The 20,771-nt window shown below is 52.0% G+C and overlaps 8 protein-coding genes across 8 annotated transcripts; 4 read left to right on the forward strand and 4 right to left on the reverse strand.

Annotated features, from left to right (window-relative positions):
- Positions 1–4: 4 nt before the first annotated feature.
- Positions 5–2,452, reverse strand: BDP55DRAFT_735415 (DEAD/DEAH box helicase; the record flags this gene model as incomplete). The annotated part of the gene is made up of 3 exons (XM_060580319.1): positions 5–862; positions 921–2,153; positions 2,222–2,452. The coding sequence occupies 3 exons, from the start codon at positions 2,450–2,452 to the stop codon at positions 5–7; spliced, it is 2,322 nt and encodes a 773-aa protein (XP_060421564.1).
- Positions 2,453–2,866: 414 nt separating this feature from the next.
- On the forward strand, positions 2,867–4,138 carry BDP55DRAFT_639317 (uridine-2'-O--methyltransferase TRM7; the record flags this gene model as incomplete). Its single annotated transcript, XM_060573235.1, has 2 exons — positions 2,867–2,969; positions 3,030–4,138. The coding sequence occupies 2 exons, from the start codon at positions 2,867–2,869 to the stop codon at positions 4,136–4,138; spliced, it is 1,212 nt and encodes a 403-aa protein (XP_060421565.1).
- Positions 4,139–4,178: 40 nt separating this feature from the next.
- Positions 4,179–4,771, reverse strand: BDP55DRAFT_568599 (acetyltransferase; the record flags this gene model as incomplete). Its single annotated transcript, XM_060570697.1, has 2 exons — positions 4,179–4,507; positions 4,558–4,771. 2 exons carry the CDS (start codon positions 4,769–4,771, stop codon positions 4,179–4,181), a joined length of 543 nt encoding a protein of 180 aa, XP_060421566.1.
- A 1,376-nt stretch (positions 4,772–6,147) lies between these two features.
- Positions 6,148–6,690, forward strand: BDP55DRAFT_739128 (uncharacterized protein; the record flags this gene model as incomplete). The annotated part of the gene is made up of 2 exons (XM_060580396.1): positions 6,148–6,204; positions 6,286–6,690. The coding sequence occupies 2 exons, from the start codon at positions 6,148–6,150 to the stop codon at positions 6,688–6,690; spliced, it is 462 nt and encodes a 153-aa protein (XP_060421567.1).
- An 832-nt stretch (positions 6,691–7,522) lies between these two features.
- BDP55DRAFT_739129 (uncharacterized protein) lies at positions 7,523–8,505 on the forward strand (the record flags this gene model as incomplete). The annotated part of the gene is made up of 2 exons (XM_060580397.1): positions 7,523–7,633; positions 7,867–8,505. The coding sequence occupies 2 exons, from the start codon at positions 7,523–7,525 to the stop codon at positions 8,503–8,505; spliced, it is 750 nt and encodes a 249-aa protein (XP_060421568.1).
- Positions 8,506–8,985: 480 nt separating this feature from the next.
- On the reverse strand, positions 8,986–10,549 carry BDP55DRAFT_568617 (glycolipid 2-alpha-mannosyltransferase; the record flags this gene model as incomplete). Its single annotated transcript, XM_060570699.1, has 3 exons — positions 8,986–9,969; positions 10,040–10,158; positions 10,180–10,549. The coding sequence occupies 3 exons, from the start codon at positions 10,547–10,549 to the stop codon at positions 8,986–8,988; spliced, it is 1,473 nt and encodes a 490-aa protein (XP_060421569.1).
- A 2,410-nt stretch (positions 10,550–12,959) lies between these two features.
- BDP55DRAFT_687828 (MarR-family transcriptional regulator) lies at positions 12,960–13,734 on the forward strand. Its single transcript, XM_060576603.1, has one exon. It carries the CDS (start codon positions 13,130–13,132, stop codon positions 13,652–13,654), a length of 525 nt encoding a protein of 174 aa, XP_060421570.1. The 5' UTR covers positions 12,960–13,129; the 3' UTR covers positions 13,655–13,734.
- A 36-nt stretch (positions 13,735–13,770) lies between these two features.
- BDP55DRAFT_721913 (uncharacterized protein) lies at positions 13,771–14,739 on the reverse strand (the record flags this gene model as incomplete). The annotated part of the gene is made up of 2 exons (XM_060578534.1): positions 14,570–14,739; positions 13,771–14,517 (listed from the first exon to the last, which is right to left on the reverse strand). The coding sequence occupies exons 1-2, from the start codon at positions 14,702–14,704 to the stop codon at positions 13,771–13,773; spliced, it is 882 nt and encodes a 293-aa protein (XP_060421571.1). The 5' UTR covers positions 14,705–14,739.
- Between the last annotated feature and the right edge of the window lie 6,032 nt (positions 14,740–20,771).

Consider the following 20,771-nt stretch of genomic DNA (forward strand, 5'->3'; position numbering starts at 1 on the left):
CATCCTACATATCCTCCAAGTCCAGGCCGTCAACCTTGCCCAGGAAATCTCCTGTACCGCCTCGCAACAGCTCCTCAATATCGAGATTGCCCGACGTGATGTACTTTTCACTGACACCAGCATTGACGCGTTTCGATAGTAACTCGCGAAGCTGCGCCCTCATCGCCCCCATCTCCGCTTTGCTAATGTTCTTATCCTCCTGTTGCTTCTTCTTCCGCTGACTTCCACGACCCGTCCACGTCCCCGCCTTCTCCAGCTCGTCGCTGTCATACTCTACACCGAGCTCCTCGGCAGCAGCCTTGACCCAGTCCTCGTCCTTTGTGCCCTTCTCCTTGGCGAGCGTCGCGTCGGTGAGCTTCTTCGCCAGGTCGAGCCTAGGCTTGAGGCGGGACGCGATGCGGCGGTCGATATCAATGGTCCGCATAAAGTACTTCTTCTTACTCGAGTGCTTCTCGTGTACCTTGGCCGCGAGTCTGCGCGTTGGCACGACCTCCTCCGGTCCGCAGAGAATGATACTCAGACCCGTCTTCTCTGCACGCGCGGTACGACCGGAACGGTGAACGTACATGTCGGCGGCGCGGGGGACGTGATAGTGCACGACCTGGTCGATGCCGGGGATATCGAGACCGCGGGCGGCGACGTCGGTGGCGATGAGGACGGATGTGGTGTTTGCTTTCGTGGCTGTGAACTTTTCGACGGAGCGGAGACGAGCCTTTTGAGCCATTTGGGAGTGGAGGCCCATGGCGTTGAGGTTGAGGTTTTGGAGCATGGGAGTGAGACGGCGGACGGCGCTGATTGAGTTTGTGAAGACCAGAGTGCGGCGGTTGGGGTTGAGGAGGAGGATCGTGTAGAGGTAGAGATCCTGGAACAGCGTTAGTTTCGGTTGTTTGGGATAGTCTGGGAGGGCGATGCTATCTTACCTTTTCCATGGCACCGCACTCAATAAGACCCTCCTTGAGACCGGCAGCCATCTGCTTCGCGGGGTTGGCGTCGATAAACTTTGGCTTCTCCTCGCGGAAGTTGAGCTTCTTCAGCAGATACTCCATGTTCTCCGTCTCGGACATGAGACCCCATTTGCCCTTGCCGGCCAGCTTTTGTTGCAGTCCCTGGTGGAACGTGGCAGAGAAGACGAGTGTCTGCCGTTCCGAAAGCTCCTTCTCATCCTCGTCATCCTCGTCCACAACCTCTCGGTCGAGAGCGTCGAGGATCTCTCCCGCCTCCTTGAAATGTCCCTCGCTCAAAAGTCTGTCAGCCTCATCGACCACAAGGTACCTGATCTCCCTGAACCCCTTCAGCAGCTCCGTGCTCGAGCTAAGGACCTCCCACAGACGACCCGGCGTACCAATGACGATATCCGCCTTGGCTAGTTGTCTCTGCTGCTTGAAGACTGACAGACCTCCCGTCACCGAGCAAACGAATGGCGCCTGAGGCAAACCGGCGCAAAGGTTCTTGATGTGGTTGGTGATTTGATGAGCCAATTCTCTCGTCGGCGAAAGGATGAGCGCGAAAGGGGTATTATCCGGTTTCTTCTCGTCCTCCTTTCCCTCAAACTTTTCGAGCCACTCCTCCACGATGGGAATCGAAAACGCCAACGTCTTACCGGAACCCGTAGAGGCCTTGCCAATGACGTCGTGGCCAGCGAGGATTTCGGGTATCGACGAGCTTTGAATCTTTGATGGCTTCGCAAACTTCAACTTGGCAATGGCCGCAACCAGCGCGGGGGAGAGACCAAGGTCCACCCAGGGGGTCATGTCGATATCCTCCTCGGCCTCTTCAGCTTCCTCGAGTGCCTTGAAGACGTTGCTTTCAAGCTTGGCGTCCTCCGGCTTGGGCTGAGTCTTCTTCTGCTTCTTTTCCTTCTTCTTCTTGCCTTCGGGTTCGGCTGCGGGTGCGTGTGCAGCGTCGTCTTTCACGTCGGCTTTGTCTGCAAGTTTTTCGTCCGCTGTCTTTTCCACCTTTTGGGCCTTTTGTTCTGCCTTGGCAGCAGCCTTCTTCTCCTTCTTGGTCTTCTTGGTCTCTGCCTTTGGTGCTGCCTCTGCCTCTGCCTCCTCCATTATTGTATCGGCTTGTGTAGGCGCGGGTTCAGAGTCGCTGAAGCCTTCGAACTCGTCTTCGTCGTTCTCCTTCTCGTCGCCAGAGGGAATAGCTGCAACCTGGTCTTTGGTCAGTCATGCAACGCATTGAAGGAGAAAGGGAGGCGGGCATAAGCTGGAAGACATACAAACTCGACGTTTTCGCCATGCTTGACAACATCAACGCCCTCGATAACCTCCAAGCCGTAGAAGCCCTCGGCATCCTCAAACATTTCGGGGACCTCGACCGCCTTCCATGGCAGAGCACTGACAGCGACCTTGCGCTTCTTCGGGGCCGCAGTCTTTCCGGCGGCAGACTTTTGGCGCTTCTGGGGGTTCTGGGCAGCCCCAGAAGGCTGTTGCTTTCTCTTGTGCTGCATCTTGGCGGTCCTGGTGTCGTATATATACAGAGGGCGCAAAAAGGATTGTCGCTGAAAATGCCCCGCGAGTATTCTTCACATCAACTAAAAAAAAAAAAAAAAAAAAAAAGAAAAAGGTCGATGCACATTGCGCCCAAGGAATTGAGCGCCGCTGCACTGCGCTGCTCGAAATTTTTGGCGGACCCGGAAAATACTTCGGCCGGCGGACTGGACCCCTGGACGTCGACCAGTGCACAGACCACACCTTAGTTCAGCCCTACGAGAACAGCGCTGCAGCAAATTTTCTTTGGCGGCCACAGCGGGCGTCGACCCCTCCAAAAAAATCATTGCTGGCATTTTCCCCTCCCCCGCCATTTCCATCCCAAATCACCACTCACTCGATAAATCCTTTCTCTCATTTGCACTCATTTCAATATGGGAAAGTCTTCCAAGGATAAACGCGATGCTTACTACCGTCTGGCCAAGGAGCAAGGCTGGCGTGCACGCAGTGCCTTCAAGCTGTTGCAATTGGATGAAGGTGACTCACTTTACCCCGCCATCCCATGATGTTTGGCTGTGAACGCTAATGGCGATGTAGAGTTTGACCTGTTCGCCAACGTAACCAGAGTCGTTGACTTGTGTGCTGCCCCTGGAAGTTGGTCTCAGGTGCTGTCCCGTGTTCTCATCAAGGGAGAGAAGTTCGGCCGTTCAGCATGGGAGGATCGTGAGGCCAAGTTTCGCCAGGAAATGTTGGGCGTTTTCCCCGCTACCCCTGAATCTGCCACATCAGAGGAGAAGACCCGGAACGAGACTGCTCCTGAAGAAACGCAACCCCGCAAGGATGTCAAGATTGTGTCCATCGATTTGCAGCCCATCAGTCCTCTTCCTGGCATCATCACATTGCGTGCCGACATCACGCATCCCGCCACTGTGCCCCTGCTCCTCAAAGCCCTGGATCCCGAGTACGATGCCGCCAACTACAAGAGCCAGCAAGCTAGCCATCGTGTCGACTTAGTCATCAGCGACGGTGCCCCCGACGTTACTGGTCTCCACGACCTGGATATCTACGTCCAGTCACAGCTTCTCTTCGCCGCCCTCAACCTCGCGCTTTGTGTACTAAAGCCCGGCGGCAAGTTTGTCGCCAAGATCTTCCGCGGCCGCAACGTCGACCTCCTCTACGCACAGCTCAAGATCTTCTTCGAGACCGTCATCGTCGCGAAGCCAAGATCCTCCCGTGCAAGCAGTGTTGAGGCCTTCATCGTCTGCATCAACTTCCAACCCCCCGCCGGTTTCCAGGCCAGTCTCGAGAACCCGCTTGGCGTTGGCCACGAGCTACCAAAAATGGTCGAGGAGAGAAGGAGCCAGCTGCCTGCTATTGCTGATGCGCTCACGCAGAACCCCCTGACTGGAAAATGGGACTCTGCTCCCACGGCGTCTGCGACAAGAGGGGACGGCCAGGCTGTTGAGGTGGAAGCCTACGACGAAACGGATGAGACAACGGATCACGAGAAACACATTCGATGGATTGCGCCCTTCATTGCATGCGGCGACTTGTCGGCGTTCGACTCTGATGCATCATACCAACTGCCCGAAGATCATGTCTCCTTGGACCCTGTTCAACCCCCGACGGCACCCCCGTACAAGCGTGCGATTGAGTTGAGAAAAGCTGCTGGTGGAGCGTACGGCAAGACGTCAATCAAGGCATGATGATTACAAAATCTTCTCAGTAACGCGCCCGGGTCTGCGCTCAATCCTCATCCTCCTCATCCGACGGACCATTCGGCATCGCAGGCCCCCGCTTCTCAAGCAAATATAGCTTCCCTGAATGCGACATACCCCATTCAGTTGTCCCCAAGGCCTGCTCGTACAACTTACTCGCTTGCGGCGAGGACGTCAGGAGCAAGAAGCGTCGCAAGTCGGGCCACTCGTCCAATATCTCGTTCAAGCACTGCATCAGCCATGGCGCCAGCCCTTTACCCTGGTGCGAGGGTAAAACGTATATGTCTGCGAGATAGCCAATGGTGGCGTAATCCGTCACGATACGGGCGAAGCCTATCAGCTCAGGTCCTTTTTTTCCTGCGTGAGGGTTAGAAAAGGAGCTTTAGGTGAAAGTCCTGTCGGCATACCTGCAATGTCGGCGGTAGACTGTGGGAGTTTGTACACGCCGAGACAGAGCGAGTTATCTATCAGCCTCTTCAGAGCGACTTCCGGCACGCGTTTCGTCCACCACAGCAGCTCCGAGTCAAAGGCATCGTTCACGGCGTTTAGGTCGACTAACGACCGGTCGGTGGAAATGAGGTACTCGTCCTTATACCACTGCTTAGATATCTGGTTCGGCATCGTAGCCCGCTGCCTAAATGAATGAATTGAAGGTGTAGTTGAAAGATACGTGAAACTCCCACCCTGTCTGTGGTGTGCAGTCCGTAAGGTACTTTGTCAAACCTAACTCTACGAGGGTTGAGCTCGAGACTGCATGCGGAGGAAGGGGATCGAGCGGGAGGTTCACCCCCGCCGCCGAACAAACGTCCGTCACCTCACGTCATGCCCGCCCGGATTGAGACTTTTGCAAGCCACCACCCTCGTCTATAAAGCGAATGGACGTTTGGGCCGGTGAGGTGGGGTAGACCATCTGCCGGACTCCATGCTATACCTCTCTCGGTAAGCTCGCTCCGAGTGGGGTCCCTTCGCTCCGTGGCTCGTCGCGGTCGCGGGTGCAGATATGTGGGGCTTTCGGACTTAAAGTGGGGGGCAGAATACCTTACTACGCCGGCCAACGCACAAGTGACTTCCTTCCCTCCCACTACCCTATTATCTCCATTCTTGCATTTCATATTCCTGACATTCTTATTGCTATTGCTTTGCGAGATACCCGTAGAAAACTTGATACAACAATCCAGAGAGGCTACGTGTTGTGAGGCCGATCATATGGTCGCTCTAAATTCTGCCAGCCCGGGAAGAGTTTGAAGTGCATCGACCATGGTTATTAGTCGTTTCAGCATGTTACAATGTTGGCAGCGGCTTGAGATTCGAAATCTTTGTCAGCTAGCTTATTGAGGATGGGGTCGGTCATTTTGCCTTCGAAGCTTCGAAGAGGTAGGGCTAGCTTTAACAATAGGTGCTGATGGTAAGGCCAGCTTTCGTCAACACTGGATGTATTCAAAGAGTGGCCGAGTAAAGTATGAGAAAGAGATATTTTTCAAGTACGCGCATCGTTCTATCCATCTGCTGGGGTTGTAATCGAACCTCGCTGCTTTCATGGAACGCCATAATAGAAGAGAATACATCAGATGATCAGAAGAAAACAGAAGCTACGGAGGCGTGCTTGCCTTTCAACCCACAATCGTACCTTTCATATTTCATCTTATTGCTTCCACCCACCCAAATGCCTCCCTTCCCTAAAATTCAATGAGCATCCGCCCTCCCCTCCTCTCTTCCCTCCTCTCATCACTAGACGACTCGGCGCGTTTGGTGCCCAGCTTCAGCAAGCCGCCTTCCAAATTTTCTCTTCTCACCTGGGAAAATAGCCGACGGTCCCGCGCGAATACCGTCTGCTTCCACCGCCATCCAAGATTATCCGTCCTTCGCCACAAGCTACCTCCAAACCACTCATAACTAGACAACGTTCTTGCCTTGAGAGCTCGCAAGTATGCTTGTAACTGATGTAGGCGTCTCCCCAAATGTGTGACTAACTTCATTTCCTCAGCCAGAACGTGGAGATGGCCGACTTAAGCCAAGAGGAACTCAGACTCTTCGCCACGGAGGTGAATGGCGAGGTATCAGATCGCCCCTTGCGTGATATTACCGACATCAGAATCCGAGACTTCCACTGAACGGTCGACAACGTACTCTGGGAGACGGCCCGAGAATGCCTGAGAGAAGACGTCAAGCTTGCGGCGGATCTAGGAAAATCAGGTTATATCTACGAAAGCGCGGACTCGGTTCTCAATTACTACAGAGCTCGCTACTTCAGACAGAATCGCACTGTGATTAAGCTGTTGCTTATCGATGGAGGCAGAGCTGCCTGCTCTCTGGAGCCCTCCTGGCTGCAAGATAACGGTAGCACTACGATTCTCTTGCGGCAACGCAAAGTCTGTGTCATTGACTTGGACGAGAATTGCCTTATCAAACGGATCGAGTATCGAGACACAAGTGAACGTATCAGTGCCACAAAGGGCGGTCACGAGGAAATGAAAAATGGTGCAGCGGATTCTGAAGAGGATGCCGTGGTCATGATGGAGCATTTCGAATATCAATTCTGAGGGACACTTGGGGCTCCAGGGACAGGGAGTCTTCCTTCTTAGTCCGCGCAATATCTTTTGGGGGAGGAAATATACGAATACAAGCGTTGAGAAAGTACCGCAAGATTCGCAAGCAAGCTCCTATCACAGGCGTGACTTTGTTACTTGCTCGCGTCATTACAACAGGAACATGACATGCGGTGTATGCAGCACCCCTTCTGACTATCTGCACTGGTCAGAATGATTGCACGGTGGCAAACATTCCTATATCATTGGCGAGTTGAGATCCTAATGTCTTGGAGAAGTGAGAATTGGAATCATGTTCCATCCATGTAAAAGTGCGAGGAAGCAATCGTAATCATGTCTCTCTTTCTACCCGCCTCCCCTTTTCTCAGTTCACCGAAACCTCCAATCCGTCATCTCAACATACCAACCGTAATATCAGCCGCCAGTGACTGAGATGCTGTCTTCGGTTCTAGGACTGACACTGCCTTTTTAGGCATCATCATTAGCCGACGACAAGTTCGCCGCTTTCTTGTCCTATCATAAAACAGTCGAAGTTGGTGCTAATATGCTCCACATGGGGTTCGCCATATGTCTTATACTCCATTTTTCGGATCTGCTTTGCGTATTCGATGTCCAAGATGTTGACCTTCTGATTGATGGTGACAAAAGACTCGCGAAAGCCTCCGTCCTCTACAGGGACTACATGGTAGATGACGCGGCCGCGACCGGCGAGAATGAACTGCCAAAAAGAAAAGTATTTTTTCGCGATTTCCCGAAGTCCCCAGCCAGCGAGTGAAACCTGCCATTTAATACCAGAAGGAAAGCGATTTAGGGACGCCTGCCCGACATGCTCACATCGCGACTTCTCCAACGAACTTTTTCGGCCGCAAGCCTGAAATGGTCGCTCGTACTTCTCCGGTTCACTGACAACCAGAAAGAGTCCCCCAGACCCAGCGAGGTATGCCAGGAAGTCCCTCTTGTATTTCTGCCGTGTTCATCTCCTCGCCCAAAACGTTTCAACGTTTAGCGACGATTTTCGCCCGCCACATTTGCTCATCGTTCTCCAACCCTGCAAAATCTAGTGTTTTTCAATCTCTACTCAAATTGAGGAAAAAAGATCCCATCAGACCTGTAAGCTAAATGACAAAGAGGTCTCCCCGGTTATTACTGCATTGCTAATCATTGGTTCAGGTCTCCGCCTTCAACGATTCCTCCGAGATGGATCCCGTCCAGAACGCTATCCGATTCTGGTCCTTGTCCAACGCCGAAAACGAACAATGGTTCTTACAGATGCTGACCACCCAATTCGAGCCTCTCATCGACAACATCAATTCCGGAAGACTTCATGGCAGCTGGGAATGGCTCACCGACAACGCAACGCTGACTACAAGCATCGGTCTTCCACGGTACACTGGGACAACCTTCGAAGGTATAGAGGCAATGAACGACTATCTCGCTGGCCAATACAATTCCGAACCCCGCATGGAGTTTGTACCACTCCTCATAACCTATGGCCAAGGCCACATTGCGTGTCATGCGTGGTATAGGCCAAGCGATGAGGAAGTCCTCTCCAACCATCCCGGCCACAACCTGCTGATCACAGCGGACCTCAACGATCACAAGAGACTAGTGAGCATGGAATTCAGAGAGTACACAATTTGGGGACAGGAGACTTATCCTGAAAGGGTCGACAATTGCCGGGCTTGTAGGGAGATAGCGTCCGAGAGGAGGAGTATACTGATGGAAGAGGACACAGATGAGAGCTCAGGAGATGAAATAGAGCTGGGGTTCTGGTCAGACCCTTTTTGGCCAGGAAACCATAACCACTGAGATCATTGGGAAGATTGAAATTGCTACGGAGAGCTTGAGTTTGTTATGCGATACTAAGGATGAGGCTCGGGGGGGGGGCTTATTTGACTTTTCGGTAGCATTCAAAATACGAGTTTGATTAGCCTCATGATTTTACTGTATGAGTGTATTGTCATGATCACACGCTGGTAGTATTTTATCGTCAAAGCCGATGCGTGTGTTGCGCCATGTCCGCCGTGTACACAAGCATATTCACAGTCTGATCGACAAGAAAAGTCCACAGAATACTTCATTCATTTGGGGCCAGGCGAAAACAGTAGGTATGAATCTTCAGTCATTCTTTGAGGATGGCTACTCGGTGCTGATAGAAACTGTGTAGGTTAAATTGTACCGCGAAACAAACGAAATACCAAGTCTGGAACTCTAGCGTTGCTGCTTGAACGCCCCTTCTCCATAAGAATCCGAGTTTCAAGGTTCAGTCCCGATTTCCATGCCAAAGATTTACCATCCCAAGACCCCAAGGAACCACTTGAAGCGATCACAAGACCAAGAGCTCCAGCTATCCTCCAACGAGTACCAAGTCAGTGTAACATCGACTGGGTATCTCTCGGGCTTATAGAGCTTGAAGTTGCGCTCGTCAAGGGCGGTGTGGCCGAGTTGAGCTGCTGGAATACCTCTCTGGCGGGCCAACTCTGACGCCATCGTCTCCCAGGCCCGATGGATGAGCAAGACTTGGTTGTCCTCACAGGCGCCGAACCAAGAAGCTCCAACTACGTCAGCCAAGAAGTTGGGGTTCCTCTCGGTCTGTTGGTTGGAGTTGGAGGTCTGGTGAGACATCGGACGGCAACTGTGGAGGCCATGCATCTCGCAAACCATGTCACCGAGGAGCCAGAACTTGTCGCGTGGGAGGAACATGCTAGCACTCAGGGAGTGAACAGGAATGTTGCCCGTGTTTCCGTAGTAGAATTCGCCAGCATCGTCGAGATAGTCAAAGTAGGAGCTGTGCTGAGGTCCACGGAAGTGGTTGAGGTTGCCAATCTCGATAGGGGTATCCATATTACACTGGTCGTAGCTGGCAGCAAGTCGAGTAGTGAAGGCGTCGGCAACCGTGTTTGGCTCGCACTGTTGAGAATCAGCTTCAAGGGAAATGCTGGGAGGTATGTCACCCTCAGTTCCTGGTCCGCTGGCACTGCCGCCTTCATCTTGCAAGTCAAGGTCAAACTTCTCCATATCGTCAGTCACATCCACGTTGTAGTCTGATGAACGAGTAGGCTTGTTGGCTTTGGCACTGTTTCCTAGGATCCAGGTGATGTCGGCTGTGGGTCGGACCATGTCGGGATGCGCATCCATGAAGGACATTGTGCTCTTCCAGAGGAGCTTGGAGTCAGCGGCGCCCTCGAAGGATACATCATTGACTCCATAGGCAATTCCACGGTCTCGCATGAGACGGAAGACATCGACTGTGATGTCACAGAGGAACTTGGTCTAATACAAGAGATTTGTCAGCTAAGATAATACAAAGGAGGGATAGGAAAAAAGAACGATGTCAACTTACGCCAGGCTCGACCATCCAGAACCACTCGTAGGCCTGGAGACGCTTCTCTCTGGCAAAGAGTCCAGCAGACCAACGACGCTTGTGATGAGCCGTTCTGATGAGGGCTTTGTCGGCATTCACTCCCTAAGTGCGCACCAGACCAGCCTCGAAGCGACCAGGATCGACAGAGTTCGGGATTGTCCAGTGTTGCTGGGGGATCAGGTTGTAGGTGACAGTGGAGGCAGTGGCATTGGAGGTAGCGTCTTTGAACTCTTCACTAAGCTCCTCGTGGCTGAAGAATACCCAGTCGTAGCAGTACTTGTGGTTGAATCGCTGCTCGAGCTGTGCGACAGAGGCTACCATCTGTTCTCTTTGCTGTTCCGAGACCAGCGAGACAAAGGCGGCTCGTGGCGAAGCATCGCGAATGTGGACAGGGCCACACAAAGCGAGGGGAACCTGGATAAGAGCAATTGTAATCCAGAAAACTAGTGAAGCACAGAATTGAAGGGACAGCTGGCTATGAGCTGCCATCTTGGTCGATTGCTGAAGGTGTAGGACCAGTGGCAAAGAGTAGCCTGCAGGCGAGAATAAGTGAAGGTGAACGAGAAGGAATCAACTTCACGCCAGTGACGGCGTGGAAAAGGAAGTTTATGGACGGCGTTCGCTCAGGATGGATTTGTTTGGATGAGGTTTGTTGTGGGGAGAAGGTTGGTGGAAGGGAAAGCTGGGATCGTGGTGTTGACATAAGGAGAAGTCAAGTGGGCAGCCAAGGAAGAGGCAGTGAGGCACACAACTTCACTAGCGCCTCGCTTAAAATTCTCTCTGTCTGGAAGAGAGGAAGGAGCGCATGTTGATGCCTCTTCAACACGTGATTTGGTGATCTGGCGACCTCACCGAGAGGGATGCACCTCAGGCGCCTAGGGTACCTCGGTGAGGCCATATCCGGAGGATAAACTCCGGAGGCACGTGATACCACTTGAATAGCATAGGGATCTCCATACAAGGAGTTTTGATTGTCAATTCTCAAATCAGTGACAGATCGATTAATTGACGAAGCCTAACATCCCTTGCTGTCCACGTGACGACCACGAGACTGCTGAGCTTTTCCTTCTCACGGGAGAGATTTTCACGAGTCTGACCATCATTGAAACTAGATTTTACTCAAACGTTCGGGAGAATTGTTTCGAGAGTCAACATCATGACCAAAAGCAATTCACAGCATGGACCTGAATGAGTAGAGACAAGAGACCTTGTAACTCAAAGCGTCCTTTGGATGACCGCTTTGACTACTGCAGGGAAGTAGAGCAATGGCAAAGAGGGACAATGACATAGGCCTGTTAATCAAGCTACCTTTGCTAAGTACATGTAGGCAGGTAGGCTAAGCCTCATCACTGGCTTCCCATTCCTTCTCCTATCGTTGTAGCAACCATAGACTCCGACCCCAATTCTATTGCTCTTTGCACAATATCTTTAGAGTCTGACGGCTCATTCAAACCGTTGTCGTCGATGCCTTCGGAAAGTCGGAGGCCAACTTACAATTATCGAGAGAGATAAGGTGCTTTTTAGGAATTTGGAAGACCTTTTTTCTATTCTTGCTCTTTGGACCGAAGGCATACCCAAATCCGCTATTTCGCTTGATCTGAGCGGTATCCCGGTTCCGAACGCAGGCGATTTAGTATCTAGGCGTGGTCGCCGTTATTATGTCCACCGTCGATGGCCCGCTGTTCTAGATCCGTTCATGGAAATCGTTAGTATCGATAGTGCCATAAGTAAGCAAGGGCCCGTTAAGATGGTTCCTTGTATCACCGCGGTTTCTATCAGCACAACAGTCTATTGGAGCTGTTCGTCTCTCTTACTCTTTCGTGTCGCCGACAGCTTGCCGTGTCTTCAACGACTCGAATTTGAACAACAGCTGGGAGCGACGCGAACCATCCAACAAGCAATCGGGAATCGATTCGCCTTCTCGATTGCGGATCGAATCCCTTCTCTGCAGAGACTATCCATATAGGAGTCTCGGCCTACATTGATATCTCAAGCTCAAAGTCAAAGTAACTCGAAGGAAGCAAACGAGCTGGTATTAGAGATGCTTCAGACAGCGGTTCCCACTAGCTTTCATCCGAGGGAACTGGCAACCACACATGTCATTGACGCGAGAGATTACTTCTCCCACTTCAAACTTTTGGTCACATCGGGCGTAGCATCACCTCCTTGCATGCTTGAGCGTCTGGTTTTGAGCTGCCAACTTGAGCGACCGTCAATGAGCCCTGTAGAGGTAAACTGTCCGCTTGTCGCAGCAAGTCAAGCAGATACATTCATGCTTTACTTAAAAGATATTGGATGTATGGAGCCCAGGTATCGGAGAAGGGTTCTTTCTCAGATACGAGATCAAGGAGAGCGAAATCAATCTCACGATGGCTGCAACATGGCAATTCGACATCAAATCTTGACAACATGATCTAGGGTATAAGGCTTTACGAGCATGGGAGGAGGTAGCGAGTCGACATACTGACCGGAGACTCACCTGTACTATTGATAGCATTGACGTGGCAGCTCTACCCAAGCTGTATAGTATTTGCAAGGACCTGAAATCATTCACATCCATTCGACAATGGAGAGGTTGTTACTTGTAGAGTTGGAATTTAATCAGTAGAACGAAATATTTAGAGGAGTACTCTTTTCTTGGCAATGTTCCATTCAAGGATGATTGCGGATTCAGTATTTCCCAGCCTATGTTGAATAGTATAGCCGCCGAGTCTTCACAGCGAGGGCTACCTTCGCGTGCACAGGACTAGAAGCATCTAGAAAGATCAAAACCACCTCGGCTCTCTGACCTGTTTTCAGGTGAAGGACACTAAGATGACATGCAGTGTGGCGCTTGAGTACAGTGCGCCCTTGGATGACATGAATTCGACATTCCCCACACAGCTCCGACCCCGGGAATAAGCTCACCGCCAACACTAAAAGGCTCCCTTTCGTAGGTGATAAGATGACACAATAAACGTCGATTGAAGGGTTCTCAATGAGATTGTCGATCTATCTTCGTAATTTGCACTAGGAGGGCTCGAGCGACGGGCCATTACTTCTCTGCAGCCTATCCTCAATTCGCCCAAGATGAACACAGCCAAAAGTTTCATGTTCAATTCTCTCGATTCCATCACAATCCGAAACCACCACCCAGGTGACATGGGCTACATCACACACCGACACGCCGCTATTTATTCCAAGGAACATAATTACGGCGATTTATTCGAGGCCATGGTCAGCCAAATCACGGCCGACTTCCTCCTCAATCTTGACCGGGAGAAAGAGCGATGTTGGATCGCAGAAAGGGACGAGAAATTTCTGGGCTCTATCATGCTCATTAAGGACCGCGAAGCAGCTGGCAGAGCGAAGCTACGATGCTTCTTGGTAGAAAAGGAAGCACGTGGTTCTGGTTTGGGTACAGAGTTGATACGGCTTTGTGTTGAGTTTGCAAGAGAGGTTGGGTTCGACAGCATTGGCTTGGCAACCGACAACCACCTGAGCGCGGCCCGGCGGTTGTATGCCAAGGCTGGATTCGAGTTGAAAGTTACAGAGGAACATCAAGCCTGGGGAGAAAAGCGCATGGGAGAAACTTGGGAAATGCAGCTGAAATAGCAGAAAACTTACAGAACAGCTCTAGATCCGAGACCTAGCGCTCCATTCCAATATCTGTCAGAGAACCTGCACAAGTGGCGTCTGGAATCTATTATTTGCTTTCATTAATCCAGCAGCTATTCACAGCTTGCCACCTCGAGGGCAAACTCCATGGCTACGCCCTCGTCTGGCAGACGTGCACCGCGCTTCTTGGCTTCACTGAGCAGCCACCGCTCGTCGAACAGGAATTCGCCCATCCCAGAAATTCCTTCAAGATCCCTTGCGATGCTGGCCATCATCTTTGGGTTGCGTAAAGACACGCCATCATCAGACCTTTGCCCAAGCGCTGGGTTTCTGGACACGCTGACCATATCCCAATCAAGAAACTTGTCGAGGTTTGGTGTTGATGTGGAACAGACTTTGCTGTCTCTTTGGAGAAGGAGCACCTGGTCGACATCTCTAAAATGCTTCCACAGCCAAGAGTTGGCGGTGTAAGGAAAAACGAAAGAGGTAGTGGCCACACTCATGGAGTCTGGAATAAACGTAACCTGAACTTGCTTGGCCTCGAGAAGGCGCCGAAGAGCTGGGCGGAACTTTGCGTTCCAATTTTCCTTGCGTGTGACGAGAACGATGGGCCACTGAGGGCCAAGTGCTGCAGAAGTGTGTACCAAAGCAGGTACCAGACTGGCCATACGTGATGCGCTGGTCTCTACAATAACGGCGACTGTCTTTGGCCGCTGTGCGTCCATAGTGTCCGGGGTATAAAAAGCATTTTGTTCTTCTTCCTGAGTCGGGGTCGGATTGTAGAACGGGTGTTTCGCCGTCGAAGGGACGATTTCGGACTGACGGTCCAAAGGATGATCAACGGTCTTGCTGCCAAACTTCTAGTCAGTATCAGCAGCGTTCAATGAAGACGTTGATATTGGCAATATTCACCGTGTCTATAGGACTGTACCAAGTGACAATTACTGCTAAGATGACAAGAATAGGCAACAGAGGAGACCGAGCCCTTCGTCTCCAAGCCGGCTCTCTGTCAGGGCCAGTGAATGGCTCGACTAGAAACTTCCCCATGTTGGCGGCGAAGAAGACAATGCGGGGTCTAAAGTTGTGTCCGGATGGTTTTTTCAATCGATTAAGAAATGATTATAGTATTTGCAATAAATACTTCTGTTGCAACAAGCGGTCCGATCTGAGCAGGTCCATGTTGCTGACTCCGGCCTGCGAAGTCCCTTTGTTATCCGTAGCTCTAAGGAACGCTGGGTCTTCGGATCCATTTCCCTTGCGTAGCAGTCTGGTGCCAGGGGTCACGGTCGATTGGGATTATCCACATACTACCATTATAGATGCCGCTGTTCTTGGAATCTTCGAACGCCAAGCTGTGCTATCCTCCACGGTCACTTCGATCACCGGAACTCCCTTTGAAAGATGCGGATGGTGGCATGAAAGTCGCCAGCCGAGGCGCCGCCTTCTAGGGAAGGAACATGAGTCTCAATGGCTGCACTCATACCTGAACCAACATGTCGGGGGTGTATTATCAAGTTGGGAAACTCGGTACATTGGCCCTGTTTAAATCTGTGTTCCCCACGGTCTTTGGCAAAATCATGTCTCATCCACATCGAAGGGGCTCTCTGAAGCAGTCTACCCAGTAGAATTCGCTCCCCTTGGCAGACATGTGCCGAGACGTCATGGAGATAATGAAGGGGCAGCGAAGAGTTCCCTGTTCTTCAGTTTCGGCCCATCCCCGCTTCTCTCGTAGGTATACAGCTGACCATGCGTGTGGCCACCACATCAAGTTGATGTACTTTTGAACGACATTTAATCATCGCGGCAAGGAGATAAGGACATCGTTCTCTTGTTGTCCAACACACAGATCGTCTTCGCCCAAGTTCTTACCATGCATTATTAGACGCAGACTACTGGGGGTGGGGGGCACTTTCGATCCAACGAACACCTCCGTCGGCGCCTCCAGCCCGCAGATTCTAATGTGTCTCTCAAAATGGACTGCTATGAGGCAGAAGATACACTCACATGCTTCCTAACAAATAACTTTCGCGGCGCTTATCATTTAGAGAGTTCACCGCATGTCAGCCGGGGGTGAGTGTGGCTTGGAGACGACCACAAAGCAAGGGCTGATGTGAGACATAACCATTCTTTGCCCTGGCATGGCTGGGCGGAATGCCGGTGGGCTGGAATCGCATCTTGACCAGCGAGTGATTCAGGCTACAAGGTTCGCCCTGCATTGGATGGTAAGTTTGGATTTTAACCCTAGAAACGCTACGTCTTGCGGCTAAGCTTTCTTGGCGATTTGTCTGCACGGAAAACCCCGAAGCAATAGCTGCACAGCACATGCTCTGCGATCAAGCTCAAGGTAGCAACTTTGGATTGAAAGCTTGTAGGAAGACGGTCAGAGCCCGATGTCACTATTTGGGACTACCAGCTATCAAAACGTGTGGCTACCTAAGGTGATAAATGAGATGATCATGGGTACGATCCTCCAATACGTCGGGCCTATGAGTGGTCTCCAGATGCGAGCAAACGTCAGGAAGTGTTTTACACGATACTCTCCTGCGTCTCAACTTAGGAACTTTCCTTGTAGCTAACATGATATCCTCTGTTTGGACTTTTCCAAGTTGACATGGCGCCAAGACGATAGCATCAACATGTACCGAAGCCCAATGTTGGGGCCTAGGCTCATCCTCATGAGTCATCTGAAACAATATGAGCATCCCGAATACCACCTACCTGGTTTGCGGCCATGCCTTTGAGTACTGCAGTTCCAGTTGCCACCCTTCGGGGGATTGACGGGCGGACGGATTTACACAAGGTCACCTAGACTAGAAGACACACGTTACTTGGGTTGCACAGAAGAACCGCTGGTGGCACAAAGTTTAGCTGCGATGTCTTGTCTTCTCTTTTCACCGACCGTCTAACCTGAGAATAAGACGCTAATCATCTAAGGGCGTGCAGCTCAGAAGATGGCCACCTATCTGCTCCGAAGCGAATCTTGTACTTCTGGCTTAAGTCTGGCGCCATGAAATGTCTCAGCTCAGGGGCATATTGAGTTACCTCGAGATACAGGGTGAGTATGACCGACCAGACACTCCTGGCAATGGTTTTGCGGCCAATTATGATGCTGAATTAGCAAATAGCATGGATCTTTCCAAGTGGCTTCAGAACTTGAGCTTTGAGAGAGTTGCGACGGAATCAGGTCGTGCCCGACAGAAAGCACGGGAGACTAAAAAGTCGGACACTGAAATTCCAGGATCGAGGCCGCGAGTGGAAGCCAGGGCGTTTTTGCGCCAATTTAGCGGCGGCGAACATTTTTGACGGCTAGAACTGTGTTGGCCGGAGCGCGGAACAAGTCTACAAAGCTCGTGCCACATCGACTTGCATACCCAGCTCCACTCTAGGGGGGTGCGAGCCCGAGTGACTTTATCCAACAACCTAAGCTAACCTACGCACGGGCCAAAAGTGCACCTTCCATAGCGGAAAACACACAAACACCACTACAAAAACTTCAACTATAAGAATAATTAAATTTTAATAACAGAAATCGAAAAATCAGGGCATTTCTGTCAAGCAGCACCACATCAGACCAAGTATACTAGGGTAGGCGTTGTGTAATTTTCCTTTTTATTGAAAAAAGCATTGGGCGAAATGACTTTGATATAGAGAAGTTAGATTTTTTGGACGGAAGTTGCCGGCACGTGCCTTCTCGAAGTACTGGGTGTGCATGTGGGGCAAGGGGTGGGAAGTCGATGTGGCACGAGCTTTGTAGGCTTGTTACGCGCTCCCGTGTTGGTAGGACCGTCCGTCCACGGCCTCGCTAATTAATCACAGCTTACCTATAACCTGGGACGTGGTTTAGACATGTCCATTGTTCACCTGGTCTCTGACTTAGACTGAAATGTAGTATCAGAGGCCAGGGTCGCGCAACTAAAGGTCGATCACCGTTTAGACTCCTACTGTAGGCACGATCAAGGGGGAAGCACCAAGGGAACAATGAATATCTGAGGTTCGTAATGTAGTCACGAGCATGTCCATTTCCTCCCAGCTGGCTCGTTGGACATTCAGCAATGAAGGGGTTGAGAGGCCAGCCTCGGCCTTGAATTGTGGACAAATAATGCACTGCTATTTCCACCCATCATGGGGTCCATCATGGGGTCGTTGATTTCTCTTCCCCATCCGCTTCCTGATAATAATATTTCACGTTTGTTCTGACCTCTGTTCAGAAATGTATTTCTTGTTCGTCCTCAAGCTACAGCCAGGCGCATAATCTTTGTTCCTCGGACTTGACCTTTTCTCTTTCTCGCAGTACCATGTCAACCATCCACCTAGGCCCAATTTGGGGTGCTCTTCCCAGTAGACTTACTTGGCGTCTCTCTGTGGCTGTTTGACTCCCTTTATGCTAGCTTTAGGCTGCCCTTGGGCCGTCTGACGATCTCAGCTACACGCTGGATTCAGAATAACTTGAGTTTGACGACGAAAACACTTAACCTGGCTCTGTGTTCAATGGCGACAACAACTGGCGTAAGTCCGCACAAAGGACAATTGCCCTTGCCGAGAACCCGAGCCCGGGTGCTATGCTGGCGAAGCTGAAGAGCCACTCGATCAATGTGCAAAAGGCATTACGACTTCCTGGTGCTCTTCTTCCGGCATTCCGACTGCTACATCAGAGTGAATGGCAAGGTTCAAGTGAAGGTCTACAACCCATCGTACATTGGCGATAGTGAGAAGAATATGCTCACTGTCCAGCGTACCTGGGCCTCTGTCCTTTGATCACATCGTGGGTATCGAGATGTAAAGTACCTTAGTGAACGGTTGTCTATTGAAAGTAAGAAATAGGAATGAGCTCGCGGTGAGATAGGCAGTCCAAGCGAGAGTGGGTCGCGGTGATTTTGTCATCAAGGGCATGTTGTTGTTGTTGTTGTTGTATTTAACGCCGTGGCGGCCGGGCTAGAGCCCTTACCGCAGACCTCCCGAAGGGTATATGGCGTGGAGGGCCGTGAGCCAAGGCTACCTACTCTACAGTACGTCGTCTCTTTACATCGTCCTCCAAATCATGCCTTGTGGCCACTACGCGTTCTGTCTGTCCCCGGTTCCCGCTGGTGCCCCAGTTTCATTCTTTCCCAAATCGTCCCTTGGAATCGGGAGGTTCTTTGTAGTCCGCACTCACATCTACGTAGGTGTGGATGCTGCTACCGCAGACAGATCTTCTGGAAGAAGTCCGTCACGCGGAGAAAGGCCTCGAAGCCTCGTGGGTCGGTGATTAATCTCTTGAAGTAGGCCTCGAGAGATCCCATAGGGCCTATGGGCTCGGGCATACTGCGAGAGTGGAGGGTCGGCCACCGTTGCCTCCTCGCCAGCGTTAGTCGACAGTAGACCAGGTGGTCCACGTCTTTCGCCTCTCCACAAGAGCACATCATTAGAGCGTCGTCGTGGTTGAAACGTCGGTGATATTGCTCGAAGTCCCCGTGACCCGATCGTGCCGCCAGCAGGTGATGTAACGTAGCCCGCGGCAAGGCCAGTTCAGGAGGGCTGGACAGAGCTGCCTCAAGCCCCAAGTCCGCGTACCGCGGCCTTCGCTCTTTATACCACCATCTCCTGTGCTGGCTTTGTAATTTTTCCCTTGCAAGCCGCTTGATGCCCGCTAGTGTTGCCATTTGACCCATCCGCGCCGGCAGTGTCGTTCCTTCTTTGGCCAGCCGGTCCGCGGCCTCGTTTCCTTCGATGCCCTGGTGTCCCGGGGACCAGTGCGTCCGTATATCAAATATCCTGGCCGCTTCTTGGATTTCGAGGAACGCGTCTTGTGACGAGTCCGGCGCCTTGCCGCGGATGCCTTGTATAACGCTGGTGTTGTCGATACATATGTGGATTGGATGACCGCGATTGGTGAGCAGAGCCCTTCTGAGGCCGGTTCGCGCCCCTTCGACCTCGGCGTCGAACACTTCTGCTAGTCCGAGTCGGCCGCACCCTTGTGCTATGCGTTTGGAGTCTCGGTAGATGACGAAGCCGTACCCCACGGCTCCGTTCGTCGCCCTGGAGCCGTCCGAGAAGACGATCATATGGCTTTCCGGTACTGTCTTTAGCCAGCGCTCGAAAGCTTTCGCAGCCTCTTCTTTGCATTGAACTACTATCTGATCCTGTGAGCTTGGCAGGTACTGTGATTGAAGGAACGCTGGTCTTCCGCATCTTGGCAGAAGTTCAGCCGTCCGTTGTAGTCTCGTCTGTTGCTGTCCCTGCTGGGAGAGCCGCGCGACTAGCGGGTGTCGGCGATCAATCCTCTGTAGTCGGACTGCGGCCCGTAAGCGGACGCCCTCTAAGGCGACTTTGGCTGACGGTAAGCCGGCGTCTCGGAGGAGGCTACTGGTTGGCGTTGTCCTCCAGACAGGCAGAACGGCCCTTGCTGCCGCTGTAATGACGCTGTCGATCTTCTGCACGAGCCCCTTTTGGCCTGTGTTGACGGGTCTTCCTTGGAGAGGCGGATTCGTGTCTGTCTCCGCTTGGCGTCTCGAAGCCGGCTTCGTGATACCTGCGTACCATGTTTCGGCGCCGAAGAGCGCGATCGGCAGTACGCAGGAGACGACGGCTTTTCGCACGGCGGCCGCTGGGAGTCCCCTCTTTGTGTTCGTAAGCTGTCTCAGATGTTGAGCTGCCCTCTTTGCTGCAGCTACTTTTGCGTCGACATGGTGCCGGAAGGACAGTCTCTTGTCGAACCAGACACCCAGCCAGCGTACAGGTTTCGTCGAGGCCTTGACCACCAAATCCCCCGCCCGGACCTCTGGCAGCTCCGCTGGCTGGCCGTGCTTCCTAGTAAGTGGATGACCTCGCACTTGCTCGGGTCAAAGGAGACCTTGTTCTCCAAGCCCCATCTGAGAATGCCGGCTGCGCTTCGGTTGAGTATTGCGACGTTGCTCTCCAGGGGAGGGGCTGATGGCCAGAGTGCGATGTCGTCCGCGTACCCGAATCGCGCGTTCGGGTCGTCTTCAAGTATCTCTGCGATGTAGAGCAGAAAGCCAATGGGAGATAGTGGTGACCCCTGAGGCAGCCCGCATGACAGCGGGAAGTACTCCGTTGTGCTTTCTTCCAGTCGGACTCTAGCGGTGCGGTTGCAGCAGAAGCTAAAGATCAGTCTGGT

The sequence above is a fragment of the Colletotrichum godetiae genome (assembly GCF_030913485.1).
Source record: "Colletotrichum godetiae strain CBS 193.32 chromosome Unknown BDP55scaffold_120, whole genome shotgun sequence".
Lineage (NCBI taxonomy): Eukaryota > Fungi > Ascomycota > Sordariomycetes > Glomerellales > Glomerellaceae > Colletotrichum > Colletotrichum godetiae.

Excerpts from the sequence above, each read along its gene's own strand:
- BDP55DRAFT_687828 (XM_060576603.1), top strand. The coding sequence starts at position 13,130 with ATGAACACAGCCAAAAGTTTCATGTTCAATTCTCTCGATTCCATCACA.